This window comes from Bemisia tabaci, chromosome 1 (assembly GCF_918797505.1).
Source record: "Bemisia tabaci chromosome 1, PGI_BMITA_v3".
Lineage (NCBI taxonomy): Eukaryota > Metazoa > Arthropoda > Insecta > Hemiptera > Aleyrodidae > Bemisia > Bemisia tabaci.
In genome coordinates, this window is record NC_092793.1 from 2,082,131 (window position 1) to 2,099,181 (window position 17,051).

Here is a 17,051-nt window from a genome sequence, read left to right on the forward strand (position 1 = left end):
TCCTAGTCACCTTATTGGCTACTAATCCCTAATTAATGATCACCATCTCTTCTTCCTTGAGGGTCCGAGGGTGAGATGTGTTTCAGATATTCTCAAGAATATCGACATTTCAAATAATAAATGTCAAATTCTGCTATCTATATTGCCCTTTTGCCTCTTCCGAAATGAGGTTAGTTTAAATTGTTGGTAGATTGCTAACAAATCATAACAAGAGTACAGTTTGATGTTCGGTACCCACCAACCAACAATTTGATGCTAGTATGCAATTTACCCATCGGACACCCAGTATATAAATTACCGTGTATGCGATTTATACCGTTAAGGGGCCGCTGGAGAGCCAATCAGAGGCCAGTTGTTAAGTTCTGTCCATACCTGTGTAAATCTACCTTGGTGGTAGTGGTAGTGCCGTGATCAGAGCCCTGCCTGGAAGGACCGTGATCTATTACGGAATCCCTCGTCTTTCTAGCGTCTGAAATGCAATTATGATTTGTTTAAAGTGTTCATAATACGGGTCAGACCTGCCTCCGTTTAATTTCGCTTCATTTACCAGGTAAATCTCGCAATTTTTCATTTTCGTAGGCCTATGTAGAAGTCGTACAATATCAAATATGGCTGCCATTGTAGCGTTTGCTGTTTCATTGTTCTAATCAATTTTATCGTGTTTGTCCTCAGAAATGGAGCTGAGAGTCGGGAACAAATATCGCCTCGGAAGGAAAATAGGAAGTGGCTCATTTGGAGATATTTATCTAGGTAATTTTTTTACTATGTTCCTTGTCTCCTGTCCTTCTAAATCAGACCTTTCAGTTCTGATAAATGGTTTTGCCATGTTTCTCGGTTTTTAGAAGCAGTTGAAGCCATTTCTTGCAAATCTTTCTCATCTTAATCTCTCCTACTTTCAGGAACGAATATAACTACTGCAGAAGAAGTAGCAATCAAATTAGAATGTATCAAAACAAAACATCCTCAACTACATATCGAGTCAAAAATCTACAAACTCATGCAAAATGGGGGTAAGTTTAATTGATCATGTATTTATTTCCTCATAGGGCTCCCTACCATTAGATTAGAAGGTCTTTTTTATTCTTATGTCCAATGCTATGGCAACTTGCTGATCTTGGCTCAGTAATATTCTGCCTTATTTTCCAATTGGTGAGGTAACTTAAGTAGCCAGGAACTCAAGTCTACTGACAGTGGTTGGAACATTTCACAACATGATTTCAGACACATAAGAAAATTAGTAATTGGACCCAGCATTTTTAAGTCACTCATCGCGAAGTTTATGGCATTTCCTCTTCTGGGCCCTAAGACGGCAGACACACCAGGGTCGAATAATAACCTCCATACTGAGCATTTTGTTTATGGTCTAAGTAACGGTTTTTACTCTGCCAGTTTGCTTTTCCTTAGCTTTTATTCTAAGTTTCTTTGCTGACTATTGCAAGTTTATTTTCTGAAGCCTCCTAAAATGATACTCTGAAGTTATCTGGGCATCTTGGGACTGGAGTCATTTAAAAGGAACTTCTTGCTTAAATTGAGGGTAGGTATACCTAAAGAATAACTGGGGTGAGGGAAGTTGACAGGGAGGGTATAAGATAGGTGAAGGCTCGGTATGCGAATTTGGAATGGGATTAGCCTCACAGGCTATTTGAAGAGGGAGAAAAAAAAAAAAAATCCTATAAAGACTTTAAATACTTACAAATAAGTATAGTGCCTTGTATTGTATTCTTAATTAAATAAGTGGCATGCAGTCGTAATCCTACAGGACCTTTCAGTTTGAGTTTCACATTGGTAGTACCATATTATTATTATTATTATTATTATTATTATTATTATTATTTTTCATATTCACTGCTGTCACCAGCTTTGCTGGGTTGCTTTAAGCCCTCACACAGGGGCAAACAATGCTCCTAGGTATGAGGGCTGTTTGTGGTTTGGGTGGCCGGGTGGTGGTTATTTCACTCCCCCTTGGGGGGTGGCTCGTCACGGACTAGGATACCTGTTTTAGGAACCGAGGCAGGGTAGGTGTCTGGAGGACGCCTGCCTAAAGGTTTCTTTCCTGAGGTGGTAGGCGGTAGGGGTGTTTTTGGTGTGTGGGAACGTTCTAGGTGTATTCGCGCTGCTCCACCTAGCTTAAGACCTTCCGGAGGATTCTGGCAGTGCCTAACACAGCAGACTTCTGGGCCAATACTAGCGAATGTTTCCCAGGGATTTCGTTCTTCAGTTTAGTCCAGTCTTTAGAGACTGCTCCGGTAGCTCCTATCACAAAGGGTATGACTCGGGTTTTGGTCTTCCACATCCTGCTGATTTCGATCTCTAGGTCTTTATACTTTAGTTTCTTCTCAGCTTCCTTTTTTGTGATGTTCCTGTCTGCTGGGATAGAGACGTCAATCAGCAGACACGTTTGGCCTTTCCTACGTAGGATGATGTCCGGTCTGTTTGCCTCAACAGTTCTATCGGTTCTGATAGGGAAGTTCCACAGGATCGTTGTCTCTCCATCTCTGGTTGTTGCAGTGTTTTTCGGTTTGTGTTCATACCATTTATCTGCGTCGACTTCGATTCCATATTCTTTGCAGAGGCTGTAGTGAAGTTGGGTGCATACTCTGTCGTGTCTCTCGATATAGTCCTTTTGGGCTAGAATTGGGCAACCTGATGTTATGTGCTCAATGGTTTCTTCGAACTGGTGACAGATTCTGCATTTGCTATTCACATGTTTCTTGTGGATTTTCCTCTCTCGGTACCTTGTGTTTAAGGCTTGATCCTGTGCCGCTACAATTAGGCTCTCTGTTTCTGCTTTTAGTACACCTTTACTGAGCCAGATGGTAGAGAGATTACTCTCGATAGAGTCATTTTCTAGCATCAGTGGATACTGCCCGTGCATGATCTTTCCTTTCCATTTGGTTCTGATGCTTTCTGAGATTTTCTTTTTGATTTTTTGCTTCCTGCTGTTTATGGGGGCCACTTCAAAGTTTTCTCCGAGCTCGGCTTCAAACTTGTTTGCTTCTTTCGCAATGTGGTCTTTGTCTAGAGCAAGGTTGACGGCATATACGGCTTTGAGAAAAGGGTCTTCGTTTTTTTTTTCCTGGAGGTAGTACTTCGCATTGATGATGGAAGATTTGTATGTTGATTCAATTTGCCTAAGTCCTCGTCCTCCTAGTTTTCTGCTCACGTATAGCCTGTCAACGTCTGCGGATGGGTGGTGCATTTTATGCATTGTCAGACATTTTCTTGTTTTTATGTCTAGCGCTTTTATTTCTTTTATTTTCCAATTCAGAATTGCAAATCCGTACTGTAGAACGGGTACGGCTAGCGCTCCGATTGCAGTTATCTTGTTTTTTGCCGTTAGCTCTGTCTTTAGTACTGCTCTTACTCGTCGTATGTATTCTCTCTTTACCTTTTCTTTTATTGTCTTATGTTGGATACCTATACTTTCTTCCATTCCGAGGTATTTGTATGTTTCACCTGGGTCTAACTGTCGGATGCTGGTGTCGACGTCTATATCCATGTTTTCTCCGTGGATGTATTTACCTTTCTTGAAGGTTACCTTGGCACACTTATCTAGGCCAAATTTCATACCTATGTCGTCACTGAATTCTTTCACCGTCTCGAGTTGATTTTGCAGTTTCTCGTCGCTGCTGCTGAACAGTTTCAGATCATCCATATACAGGAGGTGCGTCAGTTGTTTATGGCCTGCCTTGATGTTATATCCATTGTTCATGTTGTTTAGTCGTGTAGAGAGGGGTATTAATCCAACGCAGAACAGAAGGGGGGAGAACGCGTCCCCTTGGTAGATTCCTCGTCTTATTTTAATTTCAGAGGTGATAATTGTATCTGTTTTTCCTCTTAGTTGGATGCATGTTGACCAGTGCTCCATCATGTTCTTACAGGCGTTTACTATATTCGGGTGCACTCCCATGAGTTCCAGTGCACGGATGATCCAGCTGTGAGGCATGCTGTCGAAGGCTTTTTGGTAGTCCAGCCATGCGATCGATAGGTTCTTCTTGTTCTTCCTGCAGTCCTCAATGATGGTTTTGGATATTAAGAGTTGGTCAAGGCACCCTTTAGCTCCTTTGCGGCACCCTTTCTGCTCTATAGGGAGTAGTTTGGCACTTTCTAGGTATTTGTACGTTTTTCCGGCCAAGAGTGCCGTGAAGATCTTATACGCTATGTTGAGGCAGGTTATGGGCCTATAGTTTTTGGGATTTGCCGTTTCTCTATTCTTTGCTATCAGATATGTAGTCCCTTTGGCCAGCCATGGTGGGAATTCTTTCCCGTTCAGTAATTTATTGTACTCGGCTGTTAGGTACTTATGGATGCTAGGGATTTTTTTGAACCAGAAGCTTTGTATCTTATCTGGGCCGGGTGCTTTCCAGTTTGCAAGGTTTTTTATGGTAGTTATCAGTTCATCATCACCGAGATCTGTCCATTCCATTTTGTTGTTCGTGACCTCTGAGTCTTTGATCCACCCAGCCTCCGAGTTGTGCTGAGTAGGGACTTCGTAGATTCCTTTCCAGAACTCTTCCACCTTTTCTTTCTCTGGGGTTTCACCGATGTCGGAGGAGTCACCTTTGATGTTCCTGTAGAAGCTTTTGCAGTTGGTTTCGAAGCTTCTGTTGTGAGAGAATTGATTTGATCTTTTCTGGTATCTTCTTATTCTTTGGCTAAAGACAGCAATACGTTGCCTCAGTTGCTCCATTACATTGTCTATACTGCTTTCTTCTCCTTCCGCGGTGTATTTATCCAGGATTGACTGGACTTTGTGGGTTGTCTGTTGTCCTTTTTCCTTGCTCGTTATTTTGAAGTTAGCTAGTACTGAAAGGTTCCTCCTCAGATCTTGGATTCTGAACTCAATTCTTTTTTGCCATAGGGGCTTACTTTCTTTCTTGTTCATTTTAGTTCCTTTTGGGCCGTTCGACTCGTCACTGATTGTGAGGGCTGCAGCGTAGAGCAAGCAGTTGATTTTCCACAGGTCGAGATTTTCTTCGCTCTCAAGCATATTTTGTACTTCATTGTTAGTTCGCATGATGATTTCTTGGTCTTTTTTCGCCCCCTTTATTTTCCTTATCGGCTCTCTTTCTTCCAGATTCATCTCGAGAACTTCTTGATACACGCTTCTTAGCTTTGATGTAGAGGTCGTTGTTTCTAGTGTGCTCGCCGTGTTCTGCTCTTGGGGAGTTGTTTCGTGTTCTGGTTCTGGAGATGGTATTCTTAGCTGCTTACTTCTTCTTTTAAAAAAAAAAACCTTTTTTTTTCTTCTGGAGTTCGTTGGTTTGAGGTGTGTTTGGCGTTGACTCTGATTCCCTGGTGTCAGTTGGATCATTCCGTCTCGACGGGCGGTTCTCGTCGTTTGTGGCATCACCTGGTGAGCTTTCAGTTGTGTGTTGGTCAGTGGATGCTTCTATGGTGGAGTGAACATCGTCTTTAATTTCTTGAAGCTGTTGTTCGGTTAGTTTTTTCTTGTTCTCGATGTATCTTCGTTGCGTGGCTAGCTTATTAGCGTTGAGATGCAGGCGGGCATTAGGGTTTCGTTGCCTCCATAGCTCGTAGGTGGCCTTTATGTTGTGGATGCCCGTGTTTTCCTTAACAAACCAATGGCACCATATGACTTCTTTGTATTCCTCTTCGGTCCATTGTACTCTCTGGATGTGGTTGGCTGCATTATTCATTGTGGTAGGGGAGTTTTGGTTGTTATTGGTATTTTGGGTTTTTCTGGTGACACCCAGTTCACATTGTGTTGCTAGGTTTGCGGCTGCATCAGCTTTGATTTCTTCAATTTGTGCCTCACTTAGTTTTTGGTTTTTCGCAATGAATCGTCTTTGTGTGGCGAGCTTGTTTGCATCGATATGCGGGCGGGTGTTCGGATTCCTTTTTCTCCAGAGGTCATAGTTGGCGTTTATATTGCAGCTTTGAGTGCTCTCTTTGATGTACCAGTAGCACCATATTATTTCTTTATACTCTTCTGTGGTCCACTTCACTCGCTCTGTTGCTTGTCTACGCTGTGCGTTTGTGTTCTTACCGGCGGGCTAGTTGGTGGTGGGCTTTGGGCCTGTGGTGTTTGATTCAGCTGATTCTGCTGTTTCTGCGTTCTTTTCCGTGTTGTCCCAGAGACTGAGTCAATTCTTCTGCATTATCATCGGTTCGGTCGGTTTTTCCTTTGTAGTTTTGGGTTTTTCTTGCTTTAGAGTTGCGCGTTTCCATATTTGTTCCCACGAGTAAGATGAGGATTTAAGAGGGTCCACCCGTAACCTCTTTCCGGGTAAGGCTATATTAACTCTGGGAGGGCGCCTGGTATCCCAGGGCTCCGTAGGTCGACACCAACATAAGCGCCCTGGTGCCAAGGGACCCGATGGGCACGGTTCGCATAACACCCCGGGTTGGGCTTTTCATTAAGTACTCCTTGGCACATAGAGTGTGCGTCCAGAGTAACTCGGGAAAGGAGGTGCGTCAATACCCAGACCATAGGCAGTCCTCCCTGCAGATTTATTATTATTATTATTATCATTATTATTATTATGATTATATTTTATTATTTATTTATTATCTATGTGTCATGTCACACAACTAATTACCATAAATATCTGCTCCCTAAGCGCTGTTTACTCAGGTCCAACAAGGACGTGGAAAGACATTGAATCACATAGACCCTGCATTTGGCTCGGTTTTGTACAGGCAAAGCGTGACAATTTTCTCAGAACCTCATGTGGGGGGGGGGGGGGGGGGGGTTGCGTCCCTAGCACTCAAGTAGACTGCAGAGGAGCAATGGAGAATTGATTTGTGCTCTCAGTTTTTCGCACATTACTCGCCTTGAGTCCATTTGCAGGTAAAATTCCAAAGGACAAAAGTTGTAGAGTACTGTGTACAATTTTCTAACTGATAAGCTAAGTTTCACATTTCCAAACACGCAGTAGGACACTTAAGCTCAGAAGCTCACTGATGCAAGGTCGGCGCTCTACTCTCACTAGTCGGTGTGCCATGCCAGTTTTTAAAAGTTGTCACGCCCTCTGTAACACAGTATGGACGGTCTAAGTGATTTGATGTCTTTGGGATAATAGAATATATTGGATTATTAACTTCAGAAGAGTTTTAGTCAAGGATTACCATAGACGCTGAATTAGAATGTTGTCGTTGCTGTTTGATGGAGATAAAATTAGTGGAATTCATAATCAGTAAATAATTCCAGTGATGCAGGGGCGAAAAGTTGGGTGGGTGGGAGTTGTCTGACGGTGTAGGAATTTCTGTACTCCCTTTCAAACACATAGAATATTTGCCACAGCCTAATATAGTGAATATTGGCAATAGTTGAATTACTGGTATAATGAAAATCAGTTTGCATGCAAACCAAGAGACCAAGCTATTTGTTACCAACATTATCTATCTGTACACACTCTATTTTCTACATGTGTATACTATTCGAATACACATCAATCCACATTAATCCACATTATAAATCAAGATGATCTCAAATTTTTCCAGAGCTATCATTACCTCAGATTTACCTCTATTTAGAACATAGGAATATATCCTACAATCAGCTTACCCATTCTGCCTCTAGGTATTAAAGATACCCTCTAGCTCTATTTTATATCTGAATCCCTTATAGATAAGTAGTGTGTATTGGTGCTCCAAACTGGCAGAAGTGGTATACCCACCCAGTTGCTGCAAGCATTTTAACCTTATTTTTGCTCTCATGTGCTATTTTCTTTCCCTGGCCAAGACTTCAACTAATTCATTACCTAACTAAAACCGTAGCACTGACATACCACTGATGTCTGCAGTTTGCGAAGAGGATAGGTTTTGTTATTATCAGCCTTGAGTCGGTATGATCTTATCTTCGAAAGGTGCGTTTTTGAAAAAACTGTTCCGGACAGTTTGGAAACAGAATTAAAATGACTTGAGTGTTGACGTTTGAATAACCAACTTTTTAACCCAACAAATGAAAAATACGACCATCTTCAACCTTCGATGGGACTATAATGGTACTTTTTGTAAAGAAAAAACTTAATCATATCGGGTAAGTCTACATTAACATTGCAACTTAGGGCAGTTAGATATTACAATCTAGATATTATTCCATATCTAGAAATTGAAATAGAATGGATCAATTTAAATGGAGATAATAACCATTTACGTTGAGAATCATTTGTTTTGAAGGTTGTTGGTAGTTTTAACTCTCAGTGGTATGGTTTAATTAACCAACAATTGTATGAATGAGTCAAGTCGGGTTGGACCAACTAGACATTAGTGGATATGTCACGTATACTAATCTCTTCAATTTGATTATTGCTAGAATTTCAAATCATAACTTTTATTATTAGTGTATTTATAATGAGAAGAGTTAATTTCACAGCAAGAAACTGATCAATCCATACTTACTTCCATTGGAATTCAGTTTTTTCAATGAGTTTTGCTCTATTTAGATAATTTGAGCTAGTATAAGGCGATTGCTATTTTCCTCCAAACCGATCAAATTATAATACAGCAAACCCCGGATGATTCAAACTTATGTGGCATCAAACGAAATGAAGTAAACACTAATTTGAAGTAATTACTTTCTATTTTACAAATTACATACAAATAAACTATAAAATGAAGCCAGGTGTGTAAGTGGAGGAATACGAGCACACATTGTGAAAGCATAGAAGCAGGCAATAGAATGAGTGAAAACGATCAGCTTTGTCTGGCTGCTGAGAGAAAATACAACAAACGAGTAAAAGAAATCAGCCCTCCCAAAAATTAGTTTGGACAATCAGAGATTTAGTGAACATGTATTAGACTTTTTTTTTCATTTTTCAGTTATTTATTTAAAAGCTTTGCATCTCCCAAGAGCGACACAAGCTTCTACTCTTTAAAGAATACCTTTCATTTTGGCTGATATTATTAGCTGGTTCATTTTACCATTTTGAATTGAACGAAAGAGTAAAATGGTATCGCTGTTAAATTAGGTTGAAGGTATGATTAGAATTGTTTGTTTTACTTGCATCCTTTTTAACTCTCTCTTGTTTTTTTCTTACTTCTTGTTATAGTTGGTATTCCTAATATCAAATGGTGTGGCTCAGAAGGCGATTTTAATGTCATGGTGATGGAGTTACTAGGACCCTCGTTAGAAGATCTTTTCAACTTTTGCTCCCGGCAATTTTCTTTAAAGACTGTTCTCCTATTAGCTGACCAATTGGTGAGTAGTAACCCTCAGTCTTCAATTTAGTAGCTTTTACAATGGGTTAGTTGTGCAGGTCTTAGTATCGTGTTTTGAAGCTTGATTCTTGTAGATCAGTTAAGAATTTTAAGACCTGTCCGAACATCAACTTTCTACATTCAATATTAACTGAGATATCACGCTATGACGAATTAGGTTAGAGCTGTATACCGAACCCGTACCGATATCGACCCTCGTTAGAAGATCTTTTCAACTTTTGCTCCCGGCAATTTTCTTTTACAATGACCAACCAAACCGAAACATCTTCGATTCACCGAATACCGAAGTTATCGCGATATATCGTACATACCGAAACCTACCGAAACATTTTCGATTCATCGAATACCGAAGTTACCGCGATATATCGTACATACCGAAACTTATCGAACATACCGAAACTTATCGAACTTACCGAAACTTATCGAACTTACCGAAACTTATCGAGCATACCGAAACATATTGAACATACCTAAACACATCGAACATACCGAAACTTATCGAACACATCGAAGTTACCGACACATCGAAGTTACTGAACATACCGAAACTTACCGACACTTGCCGAACAAAATCGGACCCATCCACATTAACCGGCATCATCAAAGAGCCGGACACACGTTCAAAGTGGTGGCTGTTTAGTCAAGTGATGCGCATCGATGCCAGTGTCCGAAACTCACAGGCGCCAACGCACCAAATGCGCCTGAAAAATCAGCCATGGCGCCTAAAAAATGAAGGCTCTGCGCCAACGTGGCCCCTAAAAAGTGCTCCCTAAAGATCTGGATTTTCACAGGAAGTCACATAAGAGAGAAAAACAAATCTATTTGAATTGAAAAAACTCAGAATTTAGCTTTTCTATGAGCTTTTTCTTCTCTTCACGATTTTATTCTTAGTGCTTTTGCCCTCCCCAAGTTACAGCTACCTACTAGTTCTGTTACAAAAACATCTTGCATCTAAATTTTCACTAAATGCGCCGTATTGTATAGACAAAAAGTCAATTTGGCCCCTTAAAAATCTTCAATGGCGCCTAAAAATCGGGCTTGATGCGCCACATGACTCCTAAAACTCGAAGGTGAGTTTCAAACACCAAACATAGTTCAATTTTTACGTGAGCCGTGCAGAGCGTCGAGATTTATGGATAATAGGGCTTAATGCAAGTCCGTTGGATTCTTTAATGATGCCGGTTAATGTGGATGGGTCCGATTTTGTTCGGTAAGTTTCGGTATGTTCGGTAACTTCGATATGATCGGTAACTTCGATTCGTTCGGTAAGTTTCGGTACGTTCGATAAGTTTCGATATGTTCGATAAGTTTCGGTATGTTCGATAAGTTTCGGTAAGTTCGATAAGTTTCGGTATGTTCGGTAAGTTTCGGTATGTACGATATATCGCGATAGCTTCGTGTTTCGGTGAATCGATCGAAACCAACCGAACCGATACCGACATCGATCACCGACACTCGATGAGGCAGTTCGGTACACAGCCCTAAATTAGGTGTATTGCATCATCCACCGCGGTAGTGACATCCTTGGTTTCTTCCATCTTGCTTTCATGAGTCAGGGAGGCACACATTTGGACTGGTTCACTGGTCAACAAGAAACATGGATGGAAGCAAGATGGAAGAATTCCTGAGTAATCCTGAGTCCTATTGCAAACCTATTTCCTTTCTGTTCTGAGAGTGGATCTCGTCAATTTCGTGTTACGTTTTCGTGTTTCTATTTAAGTTTTTCGTTATTTTGAGTCCTATCAATTTTTTAAATTCATCTGATAGCTTATTGAAGCTACCCCAGATCTGCCAGAACCTCATTTTGAACTGTGCGGCAAATATGGTACGACTTGCGACGTCACTTGATGGCCTATATTCATAGTGCTGCCACTTCGGCACCCCGTTTGTCCACACCTGTAGTAGTGTGTACCTCGAGAAAGCAGGAACACATGGAGGCAGTTCAGGTACATGAATAATTTTCTTTCTCGGAAGAGGATTAATCTTCCAAGGGAGGGGGGGGGGGGGGGATCAATGGGGGATCATAATCATTGGGATCGACAAGAAATGGTTTTTTTTAATTAATTTCTTGAAGCTAATTTTTGTTTTGCTGTTCAAGTTGTGGAATGATTCCTTTACATTCCTGCTGGTTACTATATTGAAGTTGATGCATCCGAATTACCATAACTTTTCCCTGTTTCAGATTGGTCGAATAGAATATATTCATAGTCGTAATTTTATACATCGTGATATTAAACCAGACAATTTTCTCATGGGTCTCGGCAAGAAAGGGAATCTTGTTTACATCATTGATTTTGGTCTAGCTAAGAAATATAGAGATAGCCTTACGCATCAGCACATCCCATATCGAGAAAATAAAAATTTAACTGGCACAGCTAGATATGCAAGTCTAAATACTCATCTCGGCATCGGTAAGATATGTTACATATTCTGCCATTTTTTTCCAACGAACTTACATTTTCCATGTACCTGTATGGAATTGTCATTTTCTTCTTTCATTCTTGTTTTGTTTGAAACTCTCAGGTGCCACATACGCTTAAGAAATTGTTCTTGGCGCATAAAAAATTTGTTCAAGGAAGTTTTTTTCACCAATACTGAGAAAAATTGCACAAAGTTTTAGAAATGTAGGAAAAAATATTCGCTTCTGAATGAAGGAAATGATTGTTAACATTTTGAGACATCTTTTCATAACTGTGCCTTTACCTGTCACTTGACGTTGACACTTAAATATCTTAAAGTAAATGGGCATGAATCAATTTTGTGAATTAAACCGCTAAGAGATGTGGGTAAACCACTACCCTGCAGAAGAAGGGAGGTCTGGCATTATAGTAGCCTTGTAGGTGGAAGCCCCTTGGTGCTCAGGCACTCTCTTAATGTTTCATGATGTTTGTTAGTTTAACTTAGTATCAGTTTGCTCAAATTTGTCCGGAATGACCATACAATATATGGCTTTTCCTTTCACCTTGAGTAATTAGAAGACTCTCCTTTTTGGAGAATCTTTATGGACTAAATCATCAAACCGCTCGGATCATGAAATGAGTCATGATAAATGTAGTAATTGCAAGTGAACTGCTGAAAGTGCAAATGAAACTGAATGAGCATAATCGAAAGTTGCCCAGACATTACATGTTTGTGAGTCATGTAATAGCTATTGTATGTAACAATTATCCTTTCTTTTGTTTCAGAGCAAAGTCGACGAGATGATCTCGAATCTTTAGGTTATGTTCTGATGTATTTTAATCGCGGTTCACTTCCATGGCAAGGGCTCAAAGCTGCCACAAAAAGACAAAAGTATGAAAGAATTAGTGAGAAGAAAATGTCTACCCCAATTGACGACCTATGTAAAAACTATCCTGGTAAGTCTAATGCCCTATTAAAAATGTTTCAATTTCCCAAAAAAATAAAAATAGCAAGACTTCCTTGAAGGGCAAAGTCTGTCAAGTAGCTCCTATTATAGGGGTCTATACTGAAAGGGGTTTTCTATTTTAAATGACAGCCTTGAAATAAATTACAGTGTACTATAAAGAGCTCTTCTCACACAGAAAGAAGTTGGAAGATGAAGATTTGATAATTTTCAAAGTAAATCTAAAAATCGTAAAATCCTCTTCAAAATTGGGCGTTCCTTGGAGAAGTGTGAATTCTATTGTAAATCGCTGTCACTTAACTTTTGCGCAACATTGCAGTTGTACAACATTTTAGAGTGCAAGCATGATTGCAGTATTTCCTTGTGTAATTATATTTACAAAAATTATGAAGAGGAAAGTGGTTTCCCTTATCACCACTGCCTTTTCAAACATCAATCACCTGTAATCAAGGTCCAGGCATGTTCCACATCCCTGAGAGGACGTTCATAGTAATTCTTAGATCTATCACCCATGAACTTAAGTAAATGTGATTTAATTATGCCAAATGCTGCTCAGTAAATGACTTAGCGCCTCGTTCCTTTACTGACTATGTATCTGGTACAGGTGAGGTGTCCGGCAACACCAATGACGTATTATTATGACTGGTAAAATCAGCAGCGTCCATGGATTGCAGTAGCAGCAGGAGCAAGTCCGTGACCGAATTGCCACCATTACTAATAAGTGCTTTTAATGAAAGCACAATCAATTTGAATTACAATTGAGGACTTTGCCTAAAAGAGGATGTATTTACAAGGTACAGCTGCAGTGAGAACACGCATTTGAAAGTTTGAATGATGCCCTCAAAAATCGAATGGGCCAATTGGTTGAACCAAAGGCAATTTTATTAAACTAGATCCTTTGGTTTGAAATCCATTGAAAGTTTGAAAAAAATAAATCATTTGCCCTTTGTAATCATTAGACAAAGTAAGTCTGAGACACACCCTTCTTTTGAAAGCCTTGTAAGTAAGATGAAAGAAAATAAAGGCTTTTTTTTTTAACTTGAAAAGGGATGAGGAAGAAGGAAATCTGAAAAATAATTTAAGGCAAATATACTTCAACACTCCAAGTAGCCAAAGCTATTTAAGATTGGGTCACTGGTTGCAGAGAAATCCATTTTTTTGGTGCACTTTTTAGTGCTGAGGACACTTAATTTACCATAAGGTTGTCACACATTTCAATCGGTCACCAATGGGCCTGTTGCATGCAAGAGATACAGCCGTGCGAATAGACTTTTTAGAGGTTAAATGACACGAAAATTCCGATGGTCGCAAAAAAAAAGTCTAAAATACACTCCTTACTGTGCAATTTGTGTTGTTAGGAACGCGCTTTTTTAAATTTCCCGCGTCTGGGGGCAGTTTTCTAACGGAAACAATTAACGGCAACTCGCGGCTATTTCCGGTCAACTAAAACTGACAACATAACCTAAAAATCGGAGCTCGTGACATCGTGAAATGAAATGTAGAAGGATTGCGTTGGATATTTAAAAGTTGATCGATTTGGTTACCGCATAAAGCGTATATGGACCACTGTAGGAGATCACGTTGGGTTTGAAAACAAACTGAAGGAATAAATAACAACAACGGCTCGGCATCTTCCGGAAATCACCGAGTCCGCCGTTTGCTCGTTTCCGGTGATTAGAAAACTGCCCCCAGGCGCGGGAAATTTGAAAAAGCGCGTTCCTAACAACACAAATTGCGCAGTAAAGAGTGTATTTCAGACTTTTTTAATGTGACCATCGTAATTTTTGTGTCATTTAACCTCTGAAAAGTCTATTCGCGCGGCTGTATCTCTTGCATGCAACAGGCCCATTGCACATATTAATTCTTTTTGTCCAATTTGTGCCCCCTGAATGATAGGTTTTCTGTGTTGCCAATTTTGCAAACCTGAGATTAAAGCCTGAAATGCTATCTCGGTTCCTGTTCTGTGGAGTTTCGTGTAATTTGGTACAAAGGGGTATTTGATGATAGAAAACTCGAATTATTAGTCACATTTTTCAAAATCGAAAATCCAAGATGGCGGATATGAGCTAAGATGATATCTCCACTCATCTTTGATGGATTTTTGTGAAACTTTGTGTATAGCAGAATATTTTTATGGGAAACTCAAATCTCCAGTCAAATTTTTAAATTTGAAAAGCAAAGGTGGCGGTTGTGGCCTGAAATGTTTTCTCAGCTCCTGTTCAATCTGCTTAAACACCCATTGCCTGCCGCTTTTCAAATTTGCCGGCTTCCTCTTAAAACAGATTTTAAAAATACGTGCAAGTGCTTTTTTTGTTATTGCGGGGGGGGGGGGGGGGGGGGCAAAATATTTTAAGCTGGTTTTATCTTTTTGGTTCAATTTTTTTTTTGGTTTTAATGTGCAAGTCAGGAGAAAAAGCTTTATGGCAGGAAGGAGGGCGTATTTTTAGTTTACTTAAAGGGTCAATCATTCATGTAACGAATCAACAGATTTTTCTCAAACTTGGAAGATACACCAGTATACCATGTAGAATCAGAATAGGCGATTGCTGAATAAAAGGCGCATCTCCAGATACACCCCTCTTTTGGCACGGTCCTCAATTCATTAATCAAGACTTTCTTGTACTACATCCCTTGGGAATTTCTGTCACCTTTTTCTCGATGTTATCTTTCAGACCTCCATGTAACCCTATGGGCTTATATTATGATTTTGTATTACAGAGGAATTTCGAAGGTATCTAAAATACTGCCGAAATTTACGCTTTGAAGAGAGGCCAGATTACACCTTTTTACGTCACTTATTTAGAACTTTGTTTCATAGACTTGGTCTTACTTATGACTATGTTTTTGACTGGAACATGCTCAAATTTGTAAGTACTAGTTTTTCTCATTTTAATCTGTCATTGGAGATCAACCCCGATTATAGTTGTTTATCTGGAGACCCTTGGGCCAACATATGAATACATATTGGAAAATCAGTTCAAGTATTTCATCAAGAGAGTCCCTTACTTAGCTATGCAATTACCAATTTTTCAATTGAGTAGTATTACATCATCACAGAAAGCCTTGACAAATCCATCCTTTTGTCAGGTCAAGAATATTTGATTGAACAATGCGCTGTTAATACAAATTTTTTATCATAGAAAATCTATATAGGTACCTTAAAAATTCGATTGAGGAGACTATCAAACACTGTAACTATTGTGAGACTTAGTCAAAACAGTACACTTGCATACAAGGGACTAAGAAAAGATTCTTGTAAACATTCAATGAATGCATGTTGTTGTTTTTTGGTAAACACGGAAGTTGTGCCTATTACAGGGTTTATATTGCTTCAAAAAGTCCTTGAATATACTTGAAATTTAAGCAATTACCCCTATCTACTACGAAGTCCTTGAATGGAGCTTTGCAGAAGGGTAGGTTGACAAAAAAATTTTTGGCAATCGGAAAATGAGCAGGGCTTAAAAGATGTGTATCGACCCCAATAAAACTAGAAAAAAATCCTGGCCGTAACTCTTCCATCTCCATCAACAACATTGTGGTTGAAGTTTTGAGGGCTGATTATTCTGAATTTTTTAGTTTTTTCTAAATAAAGTTGCTCTCTGTGTCCACATTTGGGTCAAAACTGTTGCAATCAAAGGTATTCCCATGTACGGGGTCTATCTGGGAAGCACCTTACCAAGTTGATTATCTTGCCATCAACGGTTGATAAGAGGTTGTGACTTGGGATTATCTTTGCAGGGACTCTCCTGAGTGCAGGTGCACAGCCGCATTATGACACGTCGAATCAGTCATTGGTAATTTGCTGATAAGTGCGTGCTATACTGCTGTGATCGTCAGATTTCGTTTTTCCTAAAAGAGAAAAAGTTAAGGAGAGTGGGGTGGAAAGAGCTTATGGAAAGTTCATCACAAGGGACGCGTTTTGAGTCTACGGGTACAATCCTGAGACGAAAGTGCAATCGTCACTTTGGATTGCACCTAGGAGACCTAGCCCGTAGAAAGCTTGGAAGAGTCTCAGCAATGTGAAGATAATGTTGACTGTCTTCTTCCATCATAAAGGTGTCATCCATCATGAATACGCTCTCCAAGGCCCCTTAAGCTACTGACAGTTTCTCGGTAGCTCTCTTAATTGATAGTAGAGCATTGGGGAGCGTATTCATGATGGACGTCACCTTCATGATCATTGAAAAATAACTTTTTATCAGATTACATGAAGCAATCAAAAATTATTATGAAATATCTGTGAAGCATGGTTTTCGAAAGTGTATTTATTCACACATTGATACAATCCATTATTTTTTAGAATAGAATTGTGAGGTAGTGAAGTTGAACAAAAAATTAAGAAGGAAGGAGTAGCCTCTATTAGTCGTCAGCTATCAGAGCCCTGGGTTAGTGATTGTTTTTCACTTCTGTGTCGAATGAGGTGTCTTAGAGAATTGCTTCATGATGTCATCACTTAGGGAAAATCCAGAGAATTTGAAAGTTGAAACCCTGCTGTAGAAAA

At 39.8% G+C, this 17,051-nt stretch overlaps 1 protein-coding gene across 7 annotated transcripts in view; it reads left to right on the plus strand.

The window, feature by feature from the left end:
- The first annotated feature begins 372 nt into the window (after nucleotides 1-372).
- Nucleotides 373-17,051, plus strand: part of LOC109037215 (casein kinase I) — an 81,995-nt gene continuing 65,316 nt past the window's right edge. For all 7 annotated transcript variants that reach the window (XM_072299987.1, XM_019051772.2, XM_019051774.2 and 4 more), the window contains exons 1-7: nucleotides 373-550; nucleotides 673-750; nucleotides 900-1,010; nucleotides 9,018-9,166; nucleotides 11,369-11,597; nucleotides 12,372-12,542; nucleotides 15,269-15,417. In XM_072299987.1, the coding sequence (XP_072156088.1) occupies nucleotides 675-750; nucleotides 900-1,010; nucleotides 9,018-9,166; nucleotides 11,369-11,597; nucleotides 12,372-12,542; nucleotides 15,269-15,417 (885 nt within the window). In that variant the 5' untranslated portion in view covers nucleotides 373-550; nucleotides 673-674. The remainder of the gene's footprint in view (nucleotides 551-672; nucleotides 751-899; nucleotides 1,011-9,017; nucleotides 9,167-11,368; nucleotides 11,598-12,371; nucleotides 12,543-15,268; nucleotides 15,418-17,051) is intronic.